Source organism: Vipera ursinii, assembly GCF_947247035.1.
Source record: "Vipera ursinii genome assembly, chromosome: 2".
NCBI lineage: Eukaryota > Metazoa > Chordata > Lepidosauria > Squamata > Viperidae > Vipera > Vipera ursinii.
Genome location: NC_139513.1, coordinates 106,994,440 through 107,015,996, shown reverse-complemented (window position 1 = coordinate 107,015,996; position 21,557 = coordinate 106,994,440). Strand labels below are relative to the sequence as shown.

At 42.0% G+C, this 21,557-nt stretch overlaps 1 protein-coding gene across 4 annotated transcripts in view; it reads right to left on the bottom strand.

Moving 5' to 3' along the window:
• TNPO2 (transportin 2) overlaps positions 1 to 20,749 on the bottom strand; it is a 38,530-nt gene extending 17,781 nt beyond the window's left edge. Inside the window, exons 1-12 of one of the 4 annotated variants that reach the window (XM_083351315.1) lie at positions 20,555 to 20,749; positions 17,747 to 17,862; positions 16,314 to 16,389; positions 14,579 to 14,728; positions 13,586 to 13,692; positions 11,830 to 11,963; positions 10,117 to 10,198; positions 8,632 to 8,754; positions 7,238 to 7,356; positions 5,944 to 6,004; positions 4,761 to 4,929; positions 114 to 266 (exon numbers count right to left, since the gene is read on the bottom strand). In XM_083351315.1, the coding sequence (XP_083207441.1) occupies positions 114 to 266; positions 4,761 to 4,929; positions 5,944 to 6,004; positions 7,238 to 7,356; positions 8,632 to 8,754; positions 10,117 to 10,198; positions 11,830 to 11,963; positions 13,586 to 13,692; positions 14,579 to 14,728; positions 16,314 to 16,389; positions 17,747 to 17,845 (1,273 nt within the window). In that variant the 5' untranslated portion in view covers positions 17,846 to 17,862; positions 20,555 to 20,749. Of the gene's footprint in view, positions 1 to 113; positions 267 to 4,760; positions 4,930 to 5,943; positions 6,005 to 7,237; positions 7,357 to 8,631; positions 8,755 to 10,116; positions 10,199 to 11,829; positions 11,964 to 13,585; positions 13,693 to 14,578; positions 14,729 to 16,313; positions 16,390 to 17,746; positions 17,863 to 20,053; positions 20,136 to 20,554 lie in introns of those variants that run through there. The other 3 variants (XM_083351316.1, XM_083351314.1, XM_083351313.1) reach the window with 3 other exon arrangements.
• Between the last annotated feature and the right edge of the window lie 808 nt (positions 20,750 to 21,557).

Here is a 21,557-nt window from a genome sequence, read left to right as displayed (position 1 = left end):
ATTAAAACTGTCAATTCCATGGGTTTTTGTTTTTTTTTGTTGAAGTGATCACTACTGTCCTTGTCCCTCAATAGAAAGAAATTCTGGCTTAAGCTAATAACTTCAGGATTCACCTTCAGCAATCGCCCCTAGGACAAGGATTCCAGACTCCTTGATGACCCACTCAGGATGGAAAAGCAGCCCCTTGAGTAGTGGGAGCAGATGCGGGAGGAGCTCATCTCGAAAGACATTGGCCAACACATCAAGGGCAGCAGCCGAACACTTCCCTGCAAAAGAAATGGGCCATGTGACAGAAATGACACAAATTCCGAAAGGAGAAAAACTTTTCACGTCAGTAAGTACAAAGAGCTTCTGCGCTAAACCCTGTTATGTCAGAAACTCATTTATTGATTTCAACGGTATGTATTGGAAAATTAAGTACCGTATATACTTGAGTATAAGCCGACTCGAGTATAAGCCGAGACCCCCCAATTTTACCCCCCAAAACTGGAAAAAGTTATTGACTCGAGTATAAGCCGAGGCTGGGAAATGCAGCAGCTGGAGGCTGGATCCCCCGAAAGACGTCTCTGCTGAGATGAGAGAACGGGGTGGCAAGCCGCCGAGAGAATGGGGCGGTGGAGTGCTCCGCCGAGAGAATGGGGTGGCTTGCTGTTCTCTCGGTGCAGCACGGCAGAGGCTGGATCTCGCGAAAGAAGTCTCCGCTGAGCGAGAGAATGAGGCGTCTCAACGCCCATTTTCTCGGCGAAGACTTCTTTCGGGGGATGCAGCTACTGCCGCCCCTTTCTCTCAGCTGCCCAGTGGAACAGCTTGCCACCAGAAATCAAGAGTGCTCCATCACTGGAGGTTTTTAAGAAGAGACTGGACATTCACCTGTCTGAGATGGTATCGGTCAGTGGTGGCGAAACTTTTAGAGACCGAGTGCCCAAACCGCAAGCCAAAACCCACTTGTTTATCACAAAGTGCCAAGGCAGCATCGGCATTCTGGTGCCCTCGGGGGAGGGGACAGGGAGGCGCCTCTGAGTGCCGCCTCTGGCACGAAAAAAAAAAAGGGGGAGCAAAAAATGGGCCACCGTACCGCAAGGCACAAAAACGCCAACCGCCGCACCGCAGGGTGCAGATACAAGGCACCGCACCATGTGAGAACGGGGCTGGGCTAGTGAGTATCACGCAGGCACTAGCCCCGCCCCCTTTGCAGCATGTGCCTGCTCGTGGCCCCGTGCACGCATGCACGCATGTAAAATGCTTCCCCCTCCCTTTTCTTCCAGTCCACCAACCGACAAGGACCTGCTGCTGGCAGCGGTGGTGGCGCACGTGCCAACAGAGAGGGCTCTGAGTGCCACCTCTGGCAGGCGTGCCATAGGTTCACCACCACTGGTATAGGTCCTCCTGCTTGAGCAAGGGGCTGGACTAGAAGACCTCCAAGGTCCCTTCCAGCTCTATTCTATTCTATTCTATTCTATTCTATTCTATTCTATTCTATTCTATTCACTTTCTATATTTCTATTCTATTCTATTCTATTCTATTCTATTCTATTCTATTCTATTCTATGCTATTCTATTCTATTCACTTTCTATATTTCTATTCTATTCTATTCTATTCTATTCTATTCTATTCACTTTCTATATTTCTATTCTATTCTATTCTATTCCATTCACTTTCTATATTTCTTTTCTATTCTATTCTATTCTATTCTTATTACCATTCTCTATTCTATTCTATTCTATTCTATTCTATTCTATTCACTTTCTATATTTCTATTCTATTCTATTCTATTCTATTCTATTCTATTCTATTCTATTCTATTCTATGCTATTCTATTCACTTTCTATATTTCTATTCTATTCTATTCTATTCTATTCTATTCTATTCTATTCTATTCTATGCTATTCTATTCTATTCACTTTCTATATTTCTATTCTATTCTATTCTATTCACTTTCTATATTTCTATTCTATTCTATTCTATTCTATTCTATTCTATTCTATTCTATTCTATTCTATTCTATTCTATTCTATTCTATTCCATTCACTTTCTATATTTCTTTTCTATTCTATTCTATTCTATTCTGTTCTGTTCTGTTCTGTTCTGTTCTGTTCTGTTCTACGTTCTGTTCCAATCCATTCCATATTTTCTATTCCATTCTGTTCCACTGTCAGAGCCCATTGGAGGCAACCCAGTCAGCTCACACAGGAGTTACACTAAGGCTACGCAGCCTCTCCTCTCAACCTGAACCCCTCCTTACCTTTCCTTTTATCTGCATCCTATTTTTAACTGCCGGCTCTGCCCAGCCCTATTTTGTCCTTGAGCACTCGTGAGCTCATCAAGAACAGAAGGTAACCGTGGGGGGAAAGGCAGGGCAAGAGCTGCAAGATCCCCATTTGCATTTGACTTTGCCATCCCATCTGGTTCGAGATAACACACGAGAGAGAGAGAGAGAGAGAGAGAGAGAGAGAGAGAGAGAGAGAGAGAGAGAGAGAGAGAGAGAGAGAGAGAGAGAGAAAGAAAGGGAGAGGGAGAGGGAGAGAGAGAGGGGGAGAGAGAGAGAGAGAGAGAGGGGGAGAGAGAGAGAGAGAGAGAGGGGGAGAGAGAGAGAGAGAGACACGCACACCTCAGCAAAAAAGAAAGAAAGAAAAAGAAGTAGTAGAAGAGGCAGAGAGCCCCTGTGGGTAGGAGTGAGGATGGGGAGAAACAGCAAGAAGACCAGGTGGGGTGGGGTGGGTTAATCACTAAACCTTCCAGTGTTTAACCAAAGCAGCTTTTGCATTTGTCAAGCTCTGCTAGCAGGGCACTGGACGGGCCTGGCGGAGCTGCTGAAGGTGAACGGGAGAAGGTGAGTCTTCGCCGAGAAAATCTCAGCGCCCATTTTCTCGGCGAAGAGTAAACGGAAGAACTGGAGACGGTTCGCTCCCGCGGCCTCGAAAGCGACCCGCGGAATTCTGCCCCGCCACCCAAGCTCATCCGCTCGTTCCTCCGTCAGCCCCACCCCACCCCCGTGCCCCGCTCTTCTTCTTCTTCTTCTCCCCTCGAACTTGGCAGCGACGCCGGGAAAGCCGATGGGGAGTTTGGGGCCAACGTGCCGGGAGAAGGCAGCAAAAACCGCGGCGAGGCTGGGGAGAGAGATGAGGGGTTTTTTTACCTCTCGGGCTGCTGTCCAAGAAATACGGCGGGGCCGTCGGAGTCACATTGCCCGAACTGGGCGCTGACAGCAGCGGGGACCGTTCATCCACCCCGTCAGCAGCCATGACTCCGGCACTAAGCGGGGAGTGAAGGGAAGGGACCGGCTTCCTTTCAGCCCCGCTGCGCCAGTGTGCGCGTCACCAGGCGGCGGAGAGCGGGGGAGGGAAGGCGCCGGGCGGAGCGCTGCCCAAAGGGGAGGGAGGCGGAAAGGCCTGCGAGCGGCGGCTGGCTGTGGCGTTGGGGCGGCGCGGGCAAGGCAGCGGGCGAGCGGGGGGGGAGCGGCGGCTGGCGGTGAGTTCGGGGCGGCGCGGGTGAGGCAGCGGGCGAGCGGGGGGGAGCGGCGGCTGGCGGTGAGTTCGGGGCGGCGCAGGCGAGGCAGCGGGCGAGCGGGGGGGGAGCGGCGGCTGGCGGTGAGTTCGGGGCGGTGCGGGCGAGGCAGCGGGCGAGCGGGGGGGAGCGGCAGCTGGCGGTGAGTTCGGGGCGGCGGGGGTGAGGCAGCAGGCGAGCGAGCGAGCGGGGGGGAGAGCGGCGGCTGGCTGTGGCTTCGGGGCGGCGCTGAGCTGCGCGGCCGCCCTCCCGCCCTGCCTGCCCCCTGGCCGGTGCCTTCGCCCCGCAAGCCCCCCCGACTTGCCCGGAGGAAGCGGCGGCGGCGCGGCGGGCCGGGAGGGGGGCGCGGCAGGGGCTGCCCCTCCTGCCGAGGAGCCAAGCCCGGCGGTGTGTGTGTGTGTGTGTGTGTGTGTGTGTCAGACCCGCAGGAATGGCTAGTAAAGGTGGCGGCAGTCCAGCATTTGCGTTTCTCTGTCTGTCAAGCCCCGTGGGCTCGACACACAGGAAGGGGGGGAATGCCGGAATGCCGCTTCCCTACCAGCCATTCCTGTGGGTCTGACACACACACGCACGCACGAGGGGAAGAAACAACGCTGGACTGCCGCCAGCTCTGCAAGGCTCTGCCGCTCCCTTCTCTCAGCAGCCTGTTCCGAACGAAGGGACAGTTCTTTTTTTTTGTTCACTGGAGTATAAGCCGAAGTGGAGTTTTTCAGCCCAAAAAGTGGGCTGAAAAATTCGGCTTATACTCAAGTATATACGGTATGTGCTCTTCTCTCAAGCCCCTGCTAAGATGATGTAAAATTAAGAGTTAAAAAGGGGCAGCCAAAAAGAAGAGTAACAATTGGTTCCTAGTAAAACTTATTTTCTACATCTAATTATCATCTAATTCCATATAACAGCAAAGTAGAAAACGCGTTAACTACTTCATCTACACAGGGCTACAGTTTCAAGTTCAAATAGCATTCTCTCCATTTAACCCACATGCACTATTTCCCAGAATCCACATCCCCGGGATTTTACTCCTCTCGATCCCTAGAGCAGAGGTCCCCAACCTCTTGAGCACCTCTGTAGAGAGAGGTTTTTCTGTGGACCGGAGGGGGCGTGGTTTTGTGTGCTGTCTGCATCTCAAGGATGGGACTTGGTGTTTGTTTGTGCAGACCGGTTGCTGGCATGCCGCGGCCTGGTACTGGTCCACGGACTGGGGGTTGGGGACCCTGGCCCTAGAGCACGGCTTAATACTAATCCCCCTACGCACTCAGATTCCAGTCAGACAGCGTGTCGTCGTCATCGTCCTCATCCTCTCCATCTTCCTCATCCTGCAACCGTTCCTCTTCATGCTGCAGAGTAACTGTGCGTGATTTATGAAAGCGAGGTTTGATATCTTGTTCACTATCTGGGATGGCTTCATCCTCCTCCACATCACCCTGTAAGGGGAAAGAGCCTATTATGGAATCTCATTTGATAGGGAATCTCTCTTGCTAGGAAAGCAAAACACCGTATAGTATTCCACTGGTTCTTCAATGGAGGACCTTAATTATTCTCTGAAACCTACATGGTTACTCTCTGTATAGAATAGATTCAGGTAAGAAACCAAGTCCATGGATATCATGTTCACTTGCAGCCATCTGCATTTGATTGATGGAAGTCCAATGTATGAAAATACTTCAAATTGCTGACTTAAACTTTGATAAGAGTGAACTACAAGCTTCTCAAGAGGCTTCAGACAATGCTTCTATGGATCAGACAGTACGAATATAACAACCCATCACTGGTGTCAGGTTGAAGGTCATGCATCATTTCCATAAATGCATTTGCTCAGCCTTTTCCTTGCATTTACAAATATCTAATAACCTGTCTTTAAGAGGCAAAAGTCCATGCTATCTGACTTATTGCTATAACACTTTTTTGTTACCTGATATATAAATTAAGAGTGCCAGTTAAGGCACAAGGCTAGAAGCCAGAGACCAGGAACTCTATTCCTACCTTAGATAAAAAGCCAGCTAGGTGACCTTGGGCATCACTCTTTTTCAGCCCTTGGAAGTGGACAATGGAAAACCACTTCTGGAAAAATCTTGCCAAGAAAACTGCAAGAACTAGTCTAGGAGTCATCACTGACATGAAGGGACCTGTATGTGTATGTGCATGTATTACATTTTTTGCAATAGATAATGTACTTTTTCAGTTTCATAGAAATGAGTGTCTACTATCTTTTTTTTTTTGCTTTTTCCCCCACTACACCCGGAAGGATGTTCAGCAGTAAAATAGCATAAAAAAACCAATGAAGCTGTATTGAAGCTACTATACAACACAGAATATTATTTTAATTAACTTGGCTTAGTAAAGAACTAGGAATAGTGATAAAAAATCAGAAAAGAAAAAAAATTAATAAGCTAAGCAACATAGTATTCCTAAATTGTTTAGATGGTTTAAAGTAATACCTTCAATAATATGATGTCAATTTCTGAATATTTCATGCCCTTCACCAAAATAGGAATCAATCTAGTAAGAGAAAATGAGATAGTTTATCAGGTGAAATCCTGACCCAGAACAATATGGATAACAGCAGCTTTGACAAATAGGAATGAAAATGTATGATTTAAATTTCAATAGCTTCTGAGAGTTCAAAAATATTTTAACTATTTTTAAAAGCAAGGAAGTATTCACACAAGATATCTTGGCTTTTGTTGCTAGGCAAGAAACTACAGCATGTAATAGTAAAGTGTAAAGTCCATTCAGACTTGAATGGTGGTTTAAAAAAGTAATAAACATTCTAGGGCAGTGGTTCTCAGCCATTTCTTCACCACGGACTCCCTTTAAACACCTTTTCTGGCTATGGACCATGGCCATGAACCTCTAAGACTTAACTCAAGATTTAAAATCACAACATTTCTTCAAGCCTTTGCAGACCCCCAGTGACGATATCAGGGACCTCCAGAGGTCTGCAGACCACAGGCTGAGAACCACTGTCCTAGGGCAAGACCAGATCTAGTGGGTTAAAGCTACAAAGAAGGTGGTTCGAGCCAGAAATCAGGAATACTTTATAAGTGTAAGAACGGTTAATCAGTTAAATAGGCCATTACATTATGCAGTGATTTCTCTTTCATAAAGAGAGCCTGGATGTTTATTGATCAGAAATGTTGTACTGTATTCTGCACTGAACAAGGGATTGGTTTTCTAATTTTCTAATTCTTTAAATTCATATTAATAAGTGAGGATTATAGAAATATAACAGGTTTACATGACCAACCGTCTTCTCCCATCTTTGTTATTAATAACTAGTTCAGTGACATTTGGCTTGGTGAAGTCTAAAGTTTAGTTTATGCTGAGAGACACTATCCATCTGGAATGAAATAGCTGTGGTCTATTTCTCCTGAAAATACTCCTTTGGACCAAAGGGATATATACTATTTTCATTTCAATATTCTGTTATTTTATTCCATTAGTTTCTCTAAGGAAAGCTCACAAACATATACATTAAGCTATATGTGTTTAATATACAGTTTTAATATAAACTATCCAGCCTAGCTGAAACTCAAATAAGCAAAATCAGCTTAGTGGCAGCTAAGTCTTATTCTGCTTCCTTTTTGCACAGAGCTTCTGTTAAGAAAGGATACAATGGTGGAGCCATCTGCAAGTTTTCACAATGTAAATATCAAATCACTTGCTACATGAAAACAAAGTCCACGCATCAAAAAGTAGACAGTGCACTGCTGCTGCTATTAAATTACTCACTGTACTAAAGGTGAAGATAGCACCTCTTTGCAGATGGGTTGCTCAGCCAACGTCAGCCAGAATTCACAAGCTTCCAATGCCACATTTTCATCACTGTCCTGAGTCCTCTCAAGCATATACTGTCACAGACAAAACCAGAGACATAAAACCTTTGATTCAAGAAACCATTATTTTTGCTTTGTATTTGCTATATCTGTCTTACAGAACACTAAAATTCCTGCAAAAAGGAGTATAGGTATTCCCTGACTTACTCATTTATTGACTATTCTTAAATATTTTCTTTAAGAAAACCTCCAACATTCATTATGATTATACTAATAGTATTATTTAATGACTTGTAAAATTAATTAATTTCTCCTGCTGTAGAAATAGGGTTGTACTTGAAGGAATATTAATTTGTGGGCTTTAATTCTGAAGGCTTTGGAGGGAAAGAAAACCCAGGTTGGAAGTAAATAATTTAATTTTTGAATAGAGAATACAGGTAGTCCTTAACTTGCAACATTCTATTTAGCGACTGTTTGAAATTACAACAGCGCTGCAAAAAGTGCCTTGTGACTGTTTTTCTCATGAATGTTACAGCATCCCCCAGGGTCATGTGATCAAAATTCAGAGTACTGGCAACTGACTCATCTTTATGACAGTTGCAGTGTCCTTAGGTCATGTGATTAACGTTTGCAACCTTTTGACAAGCAACGTCAATGGGGAAGCCGGATTCACTTAACAACGGTGCAAGAAAGGTTGAAAATGGGGCAAACCTCACTTTTAACAAATATCTCACTTAGCAATTGAAATTTTGGGCCCAATTATGGTTGTAAGTCGAGGACTACCTGCAGTTGGTAGTGACCTGATACTTATTTGCTTGGGACTTGTCACATAAGTAGCATAAATCAGTGAGAATGAATTTTTCTATGAACCAGTGAAGCAACACCAGCGGCTAGCACACATTATCCCTTTCTTGTCTGTGTTTTCCAAAAAACTGGTGAACAAGTATCAACTTCCAGAAGAATCTTGCACAATGGAAACAAAAAGTTCAGATTGGATGGTGCAGGGTCACATATTTCTTGTATTTTTGTTCATTCAGCTTCTTTGGTAATCATCGTAAACATTACGTTTGGTAAACATCAACAAGGTGAATAGTTGTCAGGAATCGGTAAATGCTGCGTGACATCCAAAATGTTGCAGCACGCCACCTCTGATATGCGTGTTGTAGGCTTGCTATGATTGGTTTAGAGCAGACATGTCAAACTCATGACGTCACGTGACATCGCACAACCTATCAGAGCTTTTTCCCCGTTGCCGGCAATGGGGTTTCCTGGTGAAGGGTCTGGCCCTTGGGCCGGCAGTTTGACACCCCTGGTTTAGAGGGACCAACTCTGTAAAGCAAGAGTACTTACTTGGATGATACTATGCATGTGAGGGATAAGTCGGTCAATTCGCACTTCTAACAGCATTACTAATGCTCTGCAAACATTCTTTCGAACCTCAGGATCTTCATCTACTGCCAAGGCAAATAAGTGCTGCCAAGAAGGGGGAAAAATTACTTTAAGTCAAGAATCCAATGCCAACTTCAAGAATTGGACAAATACTTGGATCTTCTAGAACTGTTGTAGCCTAGAGAGAAAACCTTCCCTTCTATGCAGAAAAACATTACAATATGTGTTCTTTGTCAACACAGAAATGCATTTATTTTTCATGCAACTCAAGCCAAGTGCAAGTAGTGCCAAAGCTTAGTATTTCTAACAAGTGGACACATGGTGACAATAAAGTTAGTAAAGCAAAAACAAGTGTGTACGGAAAGAAAACAGAAAAGCCTCAAGCTTACTATTTGTTGTACACCTTATGAACATTCAGGTTTTTCACAGACACTATCTGCCTATTTTCAAGTAGAGAGGTAGCACAAAACAGTGACCTCAGTATGCATAGTTGAGGCCGTATTATATTTTCCTATATTTAGGGAAAGGAATATGTTGGTATTAAGAACCAAATACCTTTCTCTCTGAACTGGACCCTGTATTTTCTAAGGCTGCCTCTGCCCATGGATATGTAACTGCAGTAAAAAGAAATTACTAAAACGTAGAAAACTAAGGATGAAAATGTTGAAATCCTTATCTTCCTTTAAAAAATCATATTAAGCACCAGACAAAAAAAAACCAAGACCTGATACTGCCTATGGTTACAATAGTAGAGAAATATAACAATCACAGAAGAAAATCTGATCATGTGTTGCAAGGTTAAAGAACTGTTAATTCAATGACATCAAACTTTGCTCTGAAGAATCTTGGCATTTCTTAAAATTTTTGAGGCCTCCTCACCTACACATAAGCCAGTAAATAAATTTCCAAAAAACAATTCCACAGTTTCTTCCCACCATCGTTCAGATACAGAAAACATTTGGTATGTTTCCAGTTTCAGGGTACTTGATCCAAAAACTGCAATAATCAGAAAGAAAATCTCTGGAAGATGTTCACAGATTTCTTTTTAAGATGAAGTGACTTCCCCTTAATTAAAGGAAGACAATTTACCTGGGTTTGGGAAAGCTCACAAGTCAGGAGCTGCAATTTCCCCCTCTCATCCATAAAGTTATGTTTATAATGACATTACAAAGGGAGTTTTGCCTTAATTTTAAAGATGCCTTTTTAATTTTTAGAAGTCTGTAAAGTCTATCAGAAACTTCTCAGTTTATTATAGTTGCTCACCAAGGTTACACAGGAAGTGTTGCAAGATGGAAGGAATCTGGGAGTTGGAGAAAAAGGATTTGGGAATTACCCACCTGTACTCTAAAATTATAATACTGATAGTCCATAAAACACCTAATACTTAAGTGGACTGTAAAAACTCAACCTTCAAAACAACTGTTGACCTAGTTTAATTCCGCTCACCTCAATAAATGTATCGATGTTATCCATCAAGGCCTGGGCCCTCTCCATGATGAACTGGTTGACACAAGCAATAGCATGTGACCTAAGGAACAGAAAACAACAGCTTTAAAAATATTTGGTTTAACCTTTGCTATTGACTTCAGTAATTTACTAACAACATGATATAATCTCAAGTAAGTTCTGGACAACCAATATTTTGTTCTAAAAATAGATCAGATTTAACAATTTCCTTTACTTATTTCTACAGGTAATTCTTGACTTATGGTGGCCAAAATTGAGCCCAACTTTTCTGTTGCTAAGCGAATCATTTAAGTGAGTTTTGCCCCATTTTACAACCTTTCTTGCCACAGTTGTTAAGTGAATCACTGCAATTGTTATGTTAGCAACACAGTTAAGTGGACTTGGCTTCCCCACTGATTTTGCTTGTCAGAAGGTTGCAAAAGGTGACTACGCAACCCTGGGGACACTGCAAACATCATAAAGTCCTTCGGGAATAGGGCAGTATAGAAATTTAATTAAATAAAATTAATTAATTAATTAATTAACTAACAGTAAAACTGATGATCAAAATAATTTGTTTCATTCTATTAAAGCCTAACAAAATAGAAAATATATTTTTACATTACTAAAATGGTAACTATGTTACAAGGATAGTTCCAAAGATTAAAATATGTCACTATATAACAATAAATGTTCTTTTTCACTTGGCACTCTATAGCAGGGGTGTCAAACTCGCAATGTCACATGACGTGTTGCGACATATCGTGACTTTTTTTTCCATAGCCAGCAATGGGGTGGGCGCGGTTTTGACATGACGCATCCGGCCCATGGACTGGCAGTTTGACACCCCTGCTGTATAGGGAACATTCAGAGAATCTTGCTTTTGGAAGCCTGGATATGACAAGCAGCACGTTCTATCAACTTTGCTTTTCCGCTCATGTAATCAAGGGGCCTAATCTGAAAACTGCAATTACGAGCATTTTCTTCAATTGGAAACTGTATTCCAAGCAATTCAGGATGCAAAACCCAATGGTCACATACCTATTATTGTTTACTAGCAATTTACTTTATCACCTGTTATGTGTAAACTAGAAACCTACAGTTAATGGGGGTTTCTAATTAGTTCCATTACTTGTAAAGAAAGAAAAAAAATCCCACCAGGAACAAGGAAACTGCTTCCATTTATACTACTTTTATGTCCTGATTTATTTCAACCAGAACTTTTGGCTTAGTGTCGTAAGTTTATGAAGCTATCTAGATTCACATATTATACTAAACTATCAGATTTTTTGTCCTTTCTTTTTAATATGACTTGGTCACCGTACTTTGCAAAATCATTCTTAATGGGTTAGCATCATATGAACTTAGAAAACTGTGGCTGAATTACCCACAAGTACCGTGGTTAATTATTGTAATGAGTGGAGCTTGACTGTCAGCACTCTCCAGGTTGCTAAGAAAACTGAGAATTGGAAATCAATCCAATTGGACCCTCCAAAGATCAGTAAGACTAGTTTAGATATCTGAGCTACTTGCCAAAAATACTACTAATTTTATGACAGACAAAATATTTGAAATTGGATAGCAATATGATTTTGGTTTATTCAATCAAAAAGCAGTAAATATATTACAAAAAGCTTTAATTACTATCTTTGATTTTAATCCAAAATGGCACATTCCACTAAACGTTTTATTGATGCTAGAACAGATACATGCCTAATTTTGGGGCTGCAATGCTTGAAGAACTGAAGGAACTTTGGGATCATGACATTAAGAGGCCGATTGAGGGCATCGCTGTCCAGGAGCTCAGCAGAATCTTCACAGATCTTCTGTAAGGCACCAAATGCCCCCTATAGAATATTGCAATATTTAGTAACAAATATATGGAGTTGAAAAACAGGCAAAGATCATCTAAAATTCATTTGAATGCCTACAGCTTGGCTCTGCTCCTCAAATTGATTTTCTAACATGAGCGGTATTCACTCTGTGCCAAAGAGAAGAGACAAGCTGCCAATTTGAAGGAACGTGTTGTCCTCTTACCCAGAGCCAGACTTCCTACGCAACAACCTGGTTATGTGCCATTCTAGTGGCTAAATAGCTGAAGAGATTGCAGGAGGAGTACCAATTGGATTGTTCTTTAAAAAATAAACACTCTGCATTTTTTTTATCAGTAAAAACTGTGAGCACATGGATATATTCTTAGAATACCTATATTTCCAAGATGCAAATGTTTAACTTGATTTTTTTTAGAGTACCAGTTGCATCTGATACTGCCCAACTACCTTCCCCCCCCACATATCTCTCATTTTAACTAGGAAATTTTACAATGAAAAATTGCACAGTAAAACAAGAATACAGGTAGTCCTCAACTTGCAGACACAATGGAGTTCCAAATTTCAGTCATAGGTCAGATGTGACTCTTTTCAGGATGGTCATAAAGTGAATTGTATTGTCATTAAACAAATCTATTCTTCTGAATGGTTTTTGCTAGAAACAACAAAAAAAATGCAGTCATGTGACTGCAGGATGCTGCAACCAGTTGTAAATGCAAGTTGCCAAGTTCCCCAAATGCAATCACATGATGTGGGGTAGGGGTGAGGCAGCTGTTGTAAGTTTTAGGATAGGTCAGTTGAACAGTTATTGACCAATTGGTTGTGAGTCAAGGACTACCTGTATTAAGAACACATTTCTGAAATATGATACTACATCTTCAAAAAATTGTGAACACCAATACCAGCTAGGCTTTTAAAAATATTCCATTAACTTCATAAATACTAAAAACACCAATATCGTATCTTATCCCATCTTATCTATCTTAGAGGGGCACAAGCGCCAAGTGCTTAAGACGCTGGGCTTGTGGACAGCAAGGCTGGCATTCAAGACAGTACCGTATGATGGAATGAGCTTCCGTTAATGGCCCCAGCTCCTCACCATTTGAAAGCATGCAAATTGCAAGTAGATAAAAGGGCACCATTTTGGTGGGAAAGTAACAGTGATGTGTGCACCTTCAGCATATAGTTAAGCCAGCCACATGACCATGGGAATGTCTTCCAACAACATTGGCTCTTTGGTTGTGAATCAGAGATGAGTACCGGCCCCTAGAGTTGGACAAGACTGGAAGGGGAAACCTTGTCTGTCTATCTAATTTTAAAACTACCATCGCCCTCACAGAGGGACTCTCTCTGACGTTTACTCATCAGAAAGAGTAAACTCACAATAGCTGATTACTGAGAAGACATAGGATTCCAATGAACAGGAAGCGACTAGTAAATTAGAAGTTCAATATATTAATATATTATACCTAGCAAAAACTGAAAAATCCTTAACACACTAAATAAAATATGGCTTCTGGCATCACTTACACTAGCTTTCTTAGGAAAATTTCAGTGCCAAATCTATACTCTATAGCCATAGTTAAGACCATCTTGCTGGCTCAAGCCATCAATTAATTCTATGCAGTTGCCCCACTCACTTCACATGTGTTGTAATCTTCAGAATTAAGTAAATTGCAGAGTTGGGGCAGAAGCTCTGGCCACATCTGCAGTTCTCCTTTGGAAGCAATTGTTGTTATAAGAATACCTGCCGAAAGAAAGAACAAACTACAAGATCACCTCACAAGCCATTTTCTCATATAAAAACTTTGATTTTATAATGTTTGCTATAAAAAAATAGATGAATTTTCTGTTACCTATCATTCACTGGGGCTGAGCGCCACTGATTCCTCAGCTAATCTAACAGAAAACATGCTAAGACTGTTAAAGCAACTGAGACATACTAGGAGGAATTATTATTAAAAGGTAACTAAAGTGTGCAAATCCTTTATGCTACATGTTAATTTTTGGAGAGCCAACAATTGGGGTAAATGAAACATTTACCCTTTAAATTGTAATTTTTTGCCCTTAAGGAGAATATGCTATGCTATGCTATGCCTAAGGTCTATATAGACAAATCCAGTTTACACCGTCTACTTGCTTCATATCTGTTGAGCCCAATCACCCTACTTTTTATAAGTGTTCCTATACACAGTGGGAGGTAGACAACTTCCAATTTGCACAGTTAGCTGACCATTACAAGTTGAAGTAGAGTCTTATTAAATAATTCTGCTTTTAATTAAAACACTTTCACAGCACTAATTTAGTATAGCCCTCCCTTTCTAATAACAAAGAGCAGCTCTTCAGAAATAATGTTTAAAAGATGGCTGGGAGTTTACAGGAGAGAAAACAGCACCTATCTGAAACTCTTCAAAGTACCTATCTCTCTATCCAGTATTGATATGCATAGCTGCTAATTGGCAGTTTCAATATAATCCTGGGAAGAAAAAAACACCACCGCTGCTGCACAAAGTTGCAGACAGATACTATTTTCACATTCCAATATGCTCCGTACCTTGTTTCATATTCAAAACATAGCACAGATTTAACTCTAGTTAGTAATCCATCCTTATTAGCTTCTTACCACTACTCACCAATTGTAGCTCTTATAAGAGAAGAAGCATCCCCAATGTTGTTAAGACACTCTTGCTTAATAAATTCAGCAACAGGCTGGGGGAAACTCTGATAGTGAGCTTTCACATTGTTCTTCAGGATCAAGCCACTCAGAGAACGGGTAGGTTCATCTGTTTTTAAAGAGATCAGTGGGATTAGAACTAAATGTTATGAGATGTTACATAAAATTACGGAAATGTTTTAGGTAATAACATACAAAAAACAAATAGAAGTGATGTGAATAAAGACACTGGGGGGGGAAACTGGATTCAACAACTGGCTGACTGCCGTACAATGAAGCTATGTGTACCCAAAAAGTAATGCAGTCTATGTATGCACGTGCATTTCACTAACTTCCTTCTGAATGTCTTAAAAGACATCCGTAAGGTTATGCACCTATAATTCTCTCATATACTTTGGACTGCAAAAGTATGTCTGAACTCTTAACATCTGATCCTGCTATCATGGGAGTAAGTTCATTAACCAAGCTGTGTTGAAAAGGGTCACAGTCTGACCTCCCATTTAGCCAAGAAATTTAGCAGCATGACTGGATTTTGGCTCTACGGTGCAATTCAGCATTTGTGTTCCTTCTTTAGTCTTATGTAATATATACACTTCCAGATTTTAAGAAATTTGACAGTACCATTGTTGATGTTCTCAGCTAAGTTATATCAATTTCCATTCAAGTTATGTTTTCCTTGTTATATTTATTAGCCTATAATTCAGAACAGAGCTGAAGATCATATTATTTCAATTAAAATTTAAATCAAGATTCATGGATTATTCAAAACAGTACTTTTTTTAGTTTCAGTGTACCAAAGTATTATAAATGATAGGGTAAACACTACTGCCTGGATACCAACAATGAAAACTTATTAGCCTTTTAGTAGATTAAATTTTATTAAAAAAGAATGTAAGGCCGGGTGACTATAAGGGGAACCTGTGCTATATGAACCCAGTTTTCACAAAAATAAATGAGGGCATTTTAATATACCAATAAATCTTGTGTGTGGAATTAAATGATTCTTTGTTCCTAAGTTATCCAACAAAACTGCCAAAGCTTTAAGAGGGAAAAAAGGTAAAATTATTAGAGTTATTTCACTCAGGAGTCTCACTAGTTTCTAGTACAAACAGCAGCTTATTACAAATTATTGTAAAGATCCAAACAACTTCAATCTTTTTTGTATACTTAAAAATCAGGGCACTACATACCTTTGGTCATCAGTCACAGAACACCTTTATCTATAGGATTTCTTGCAAGTTAATTTATATGTTTACAATGGGCTTATCTTCTTACCTTATTCTAGAATCTAGATTCTTTCACTGGAGCTCTTCCAAAAGCTCAGCCTATTAACCCTTGCTCTGCCATTTTGAAGGGGGAGCATAGCTTCAAGGGAGCAGCATTAAACAAAACAAAGGAAGCTCGACTTTTTGATTCCTGAAATCCTCCCTTGCTTTCTAAGCCATACAGAGCACCAAATTATCAGTCAGAGATTAAAAGGAAAATCTCCTTTAAGATGTTAAATCAGGCAGTTTTCCAACATTACTCAGAAGCTAAACATGCCATATCACTTAAGTCAAAATCTAATTTTCTCAAATATTCCAATGGCCAGTTAAAGACATTATAAATCAAGTACTGTATCCCATTATTATACAGACTATATAATATAGGTTTGTTTTTTTAAAAAAGTGTTGTAATAGATTTGATAGACATACCCTCAGATTTCAGTCGTGTCAGAACAAATATCAAATAGTTATTGAAATCAGGGAACTGGTTGAGCTGTTTCAGTTTCTGTAGCATTAGTTAAGAATTCATTCATTCATAATATGTTCTGACTAAAAGTCTCCAAAAGCCCATATATATTTTTTTTCAGCCACAGATGTAGTAATAGACGACCATATTGCCCTATGACTGCAGCTTTTTGCCACCTGGGGTTTGCCAGATACGCTGGAATGTGAATTCCATAATCCCCCAGCCAGGCCATTACAGAAGGCTACATCAAGAATAGGCCACTGCCAGAGGAACCACTTTCAGGTTTGTTTTCTGCTACCGCCATTTTAAACAAGGAGTCTGTGACCTAGGTTACGGTCAGGTCCCCAAACCCCTTTGCCTTACATATATACTCTACTTTGGGGGCCTGTCATTCTGCTGGGGGGAGGGGGAGCTTTGCATTAGCTTGGGATAACTTTTGCTTTTTACTTTCTCCTCCTGCCTCCATCCCTTTGAGAAAGGAATGTCTCCCTTATCAGGGAGTCGGTCACAGAGAAATGAAACCGGAGGTGACCCTGAGATGCCCACCAACTGTGCCAGTTACCCGCTCTTCAGGCCACCTGTGGATTGGCTGGATTTCAAATGGACATTGTGACTTTGGTGGGAGGAGGAATATTGCTTGCTTAACTATAACGTTTCGGTGGGCTTTTCCACAGATCTCACCTTGACTTCCCTACTGTCACTGACCCCTAATGAAAGTATCCTTATGAGACAATGTCATTTTCAAGAGTTCTGCTTTCTTGGGTGATTAACTGAAGTGGGTCCTTACAATGATAAAAACAATCAATATTACCACTGCTCCAGGAATACAGGAATTACAGCCCCAAATATCTGGAAAAATAGTATGTTGGGAAAGTTGCTAACAAAATGTCTATCTCATTAGTAATTACAGGTAGTCCTCGACTTATAACACAATTGACCCCAAAATTTCCACTGCGAACCGAGGCAGTTATTGAGTTTTGCTCCATTCTATGACCTTTTTGCCACAACTGTTAACAAATCACTGCAATTAAGTGAATGTGTAGCTGAGGCTGCTTGTCAGAAACCAGCTGGGAAGGTTACAAATGGTGATCATGACTCCTGGACAATGTAACTGTCATAAATACATGCCAGTTGCCAAGTGCCCAAATTTTGATCACATGACCATGGGGATGCTATAACGGTCATAAGTGTGAAAAACAATCATAGATCACTTTTTTTCAATGCCATAGTAACTTTGAACAGTCACTAAACAAATGGGGATAAGTCGAGGGTTACCTGTATTCCCCAATGTGACATATTATTTTTCTCCCTCTATTCTTTAAGCTCATTGCCTGCATTTTGTTCTCTTTTTAAATCTCAAGCAATACTGTAGCAATGCTAATTAGTTCAAGGATACATCTTGCACAATACGCTGGGTTGCTGTGTTTGGAGACTGGGAATCTTTGAGTAACTGAAGAACTTGCTGGAGACCCTGTTCATCTGGTTGCCAGTCCATGATGGAAAACTGCCTATCTGTAGGTAGAAAAATTATTAAAACATAAATTAAAAGCAGTTATACACATACAAGCAAAGCTAACAGCAAACCTCCTTAAGAATGCAACCTGGAAATTAATCTACATGCAAAATTATATAAGCTACCCACATATGGCATCATTGCTTTATAAACCAGACTTAGGAAGTCCACACAGATAAACTTTACTTCATTCCAGCCTAGTTTATATTCTAGGAAGGATGCAATGTAAATCTAAGATTTGGCTTATAGGACTTAAAAACACACTGTATTAATAAAGAAAGGTGACAACTTAATTCAATATTTCTATGGTGGAGGATATGTTGAAGACCAGCCAAAGAGTTTCTCTAATGGAAATATTTCATATTTCATCAACAAAGTACTTTTATGCAATATAATACTCTACATGAACTTTATAAATAAAATTGCTATGGTTCCTTGTGAAAACAGAAGAATATACAAGACAGAATAAATGAAATCTAGCAGGAACTTTTATCTACAATATCGAAGACTTTTTTTCAAAGAAAATCAATTAGAGGCTACTAGAAAAATATGAGGCACCAGAGTCAAAATCTACTTATGACTCAGCACACATTTAGTCATGGTGGGGCAGAAGGAACTATTTGCTTCCATGTTTTTCCATATAGAGATCTGGTAGGGAAGGACTTACACTGAAATAAACGGGGGGGGGGGGGGGGGAAATTACATGAAGACAGCAAAGGAAGTAAATACAGAGGATGATATCGGATGATGCCTTAATTTACCATCTTTCAAAAATGATAATTAAAGATTAAAAAAAAACTACATTCTCTAAACTCAGCAACTTATTTGTCTCCCCCTTCTCCTCCAGCTTCACTTTCAGACTTTAGCTAAACTCTTGGTAGATCTGCTTCCTCATCCCAATATATTTAAATGACCAGCTTTGCCATGAAATGTAACAGATTTTTCAGTCTGTTTGAGCACATGAACTCATCATACATGTCAAATGCTTATTGTTGCAGTCAACCCTGTTATCTCTCATGAAGTAGTCCAATTATTTCCAAGCTCTGATATTTTGTATCTCAGGAAAAAAAAACCCCTTCATATTCAGTTATACACATTTGTGAGATTTCTACATACACCCAATATTCTATGATAGAGGACTAAACAAAACTATAACTTCTAGATCTGTATTTTTCTTTACATTTCAGTCAAGATTATAAAAATCCATGGGACCTGCTCTTCCTCCTTTAAAAGTCTCCCTTTCTTCTATTGTTTTGTAAGCTTTTTATGTCATAGATTCCCATACACCCATTTTTAAAAAGATCATATTACCATGACCTAATGCAAGGAAACTTTCTATTGCTTTTGGACTGAATAGCACAATACTATTCCAAAATAAGGTTAAAAGATTTACAGTACAACCCAGGGTATTATTGGAAACAGGTACTTAAGGATAAGCTATTTATAAAGCCCTAAGAACAGAAAACACAAGGCAAGCTTTGGTACGGAAAAAAAAAATCAGTATACGGAACCCTCAATTCTCAAGAAATATATTTAAGAATCAAGAGCTGCTAAACAGCAGACATTTGCACTTGCAAATTGGCAAAAACTCCCAATAATTTTAAACAGTAACAAAGGAAAAAAAAAAGGTTCTACTAAGGTAAGCTCTTAAAATCAAGCATAAATGCTTTGAAAAGAGATCATAAACAGGGGGGGGAAAAAGCTATTCTACCATTCTATAGCAGTTATTTTGATGGGGGGGAAAACGGACTAATAAATCAACGGAAACAAGTCAGTGCACACTGGACAGAACCCAGGGAATCCCCTTTTTATTATTCCACGATCGATCCCCGCAAGGCAAACTATCAGTAACGATTAAACGAGGCCTCCATGTTAAAAGATTTCTCTCCCAAGTACCGGGAGGAGGGAGGGAGGGAGGGAGGGGGGGCCCAGAGGACAATCGCATCCTAAAAAGAAACGCGCTACTTTCTTGCCCTTTCTGAGCTTTGGGAAAGCAGCTGGGCAGTTCTTTTTGGGCAGGGGTCGGCAACCTCGGCTCTTTTATGACTCGTGGACTTCAACTCCCAGAATTCCTGAGCCAGCATAGCTGGCTCAGGAATTCTGGGAGTTGAAGTCCACGAGTCATAAAAGAGCCGAGGTTGCCGACCCCTGTTTTGGGTGGAAGAAGATCCTGAGGGGCTTAAGGCGAACCCGCGCTCTCCATCAGCCCAAGGTCTTTTTTTTTTTGTCTTGCATTTTTGAAGCACATTTCCCGTGCGGTTCCCAAGGCGCTTGCTTCTCTCTCCGCCCGCCCGGGGTTCTGCAGCATCACCTCCCCACACAGAGGCACCACGGAAAGCAGCAGCAGCAGCAGCCGCCACCGGGGAGGGGAAAAAACAAACAAACACCTGAGCCCCTTCCCCGAAAAGCCACGGTCGCTCCCGAGGGCCCCCACCAGCCGCAACCGAAGCTTTCTGGGTTGCTCCCCGCCAGCCACGCCAGAGAAGCTCTCGGCCGGCAGCGTCGCGCCCACCCACCCACCCCGTTCGAGCACGGCTGGCGTCTCTTCAGACAACCGGGAGTCCGCTCCGCAGCCGGCCCCCTCCTCACAACCCTCCGAGCGCAGCGCCTTCAGGCCAGCTTGGGCCGGACTCCTGAAGGCTCTCCTTCGCCCAACTCCTGTCTAGGCCAAACCTCGCGCCATCGCCTCGCCCTGCAGCTCCTGACCTTCCACCGACCACCCCCGCGGCGAGGTACCTGCCGGCTCCCCGCCTGCCCGGGCTGAGGCCGCGGCGTCAGCTCCGAAGGAGGGAGAGAAAGGAAGGAAGGAAGGGGGCGGCAAGCCAGAAGCGAACGCTACACGCGGGCTGTGAGCCGGCCCGGCCGCCGTCTTTGCCTGTCACGTGTCCCGGCGCAAACGCCAGAGGAAGCCGAAACCGCTTACGCACGCCGGAGGAAGAAAGTACGTCATGCGGCGTAGGCCAAGAAAGGGCGGTGGCCACGCCCCTTCTTCTGGAGTCCGGGCGCTGTGGTCACGTGGCACAGCCTTACCTTGCGAGGACCGGTCCCAAGGCGAAATGAATGTTAGTTTCGAATGGCTTCCTAAAATATCTAGTTTCTAACGAGCAAACTGTTTGTTTTCCATCTACAGGTGATGATCGGCCCTATCTTCACCTCGCATACTAACCCACGATTAACGGAACCCTGGTTCACTGAATTAATCCAATTTCCTGCATCTGCACAGCACTCGTGCGGCCCGGTTCCAAACAGGCTGCATTAATTATAATAATTATAATAATAAGTTGGAAGGGACCTTGGAGGTCATCTAGTCCAACCCCCTGCTAAGGCAGGAAACCCTATACCATTTCAGACAAATGGCTGTCCAGTCTCTTCTTAAAAACTTCCAGTGTTGGAGCATTCACCACTTCTGGAGGCAGGTTGTTCCACTGGTTAGTTGTTCTGTCAGGAAGTTTTTCCTTAGTTCTAGGTTGCTTCTCTCCTTGACTAGTTTCCATCCGTTGCTTCTTGTCCTGCTTTCAGGTGCTTTGGAGAATAGCTTGGCTCCCTCTTCTTTGCGGCAGCCCCTGAGATATTGGAACACTGCTATCATGTCACCCCTCACCCTTCTCTTCATTAAACTACACATACCCAATTCCAGCAACCGTTCCCTATATGTTTTAGCCTCCAGTCCCCCAATCATCTTTGTTGCTCTTTT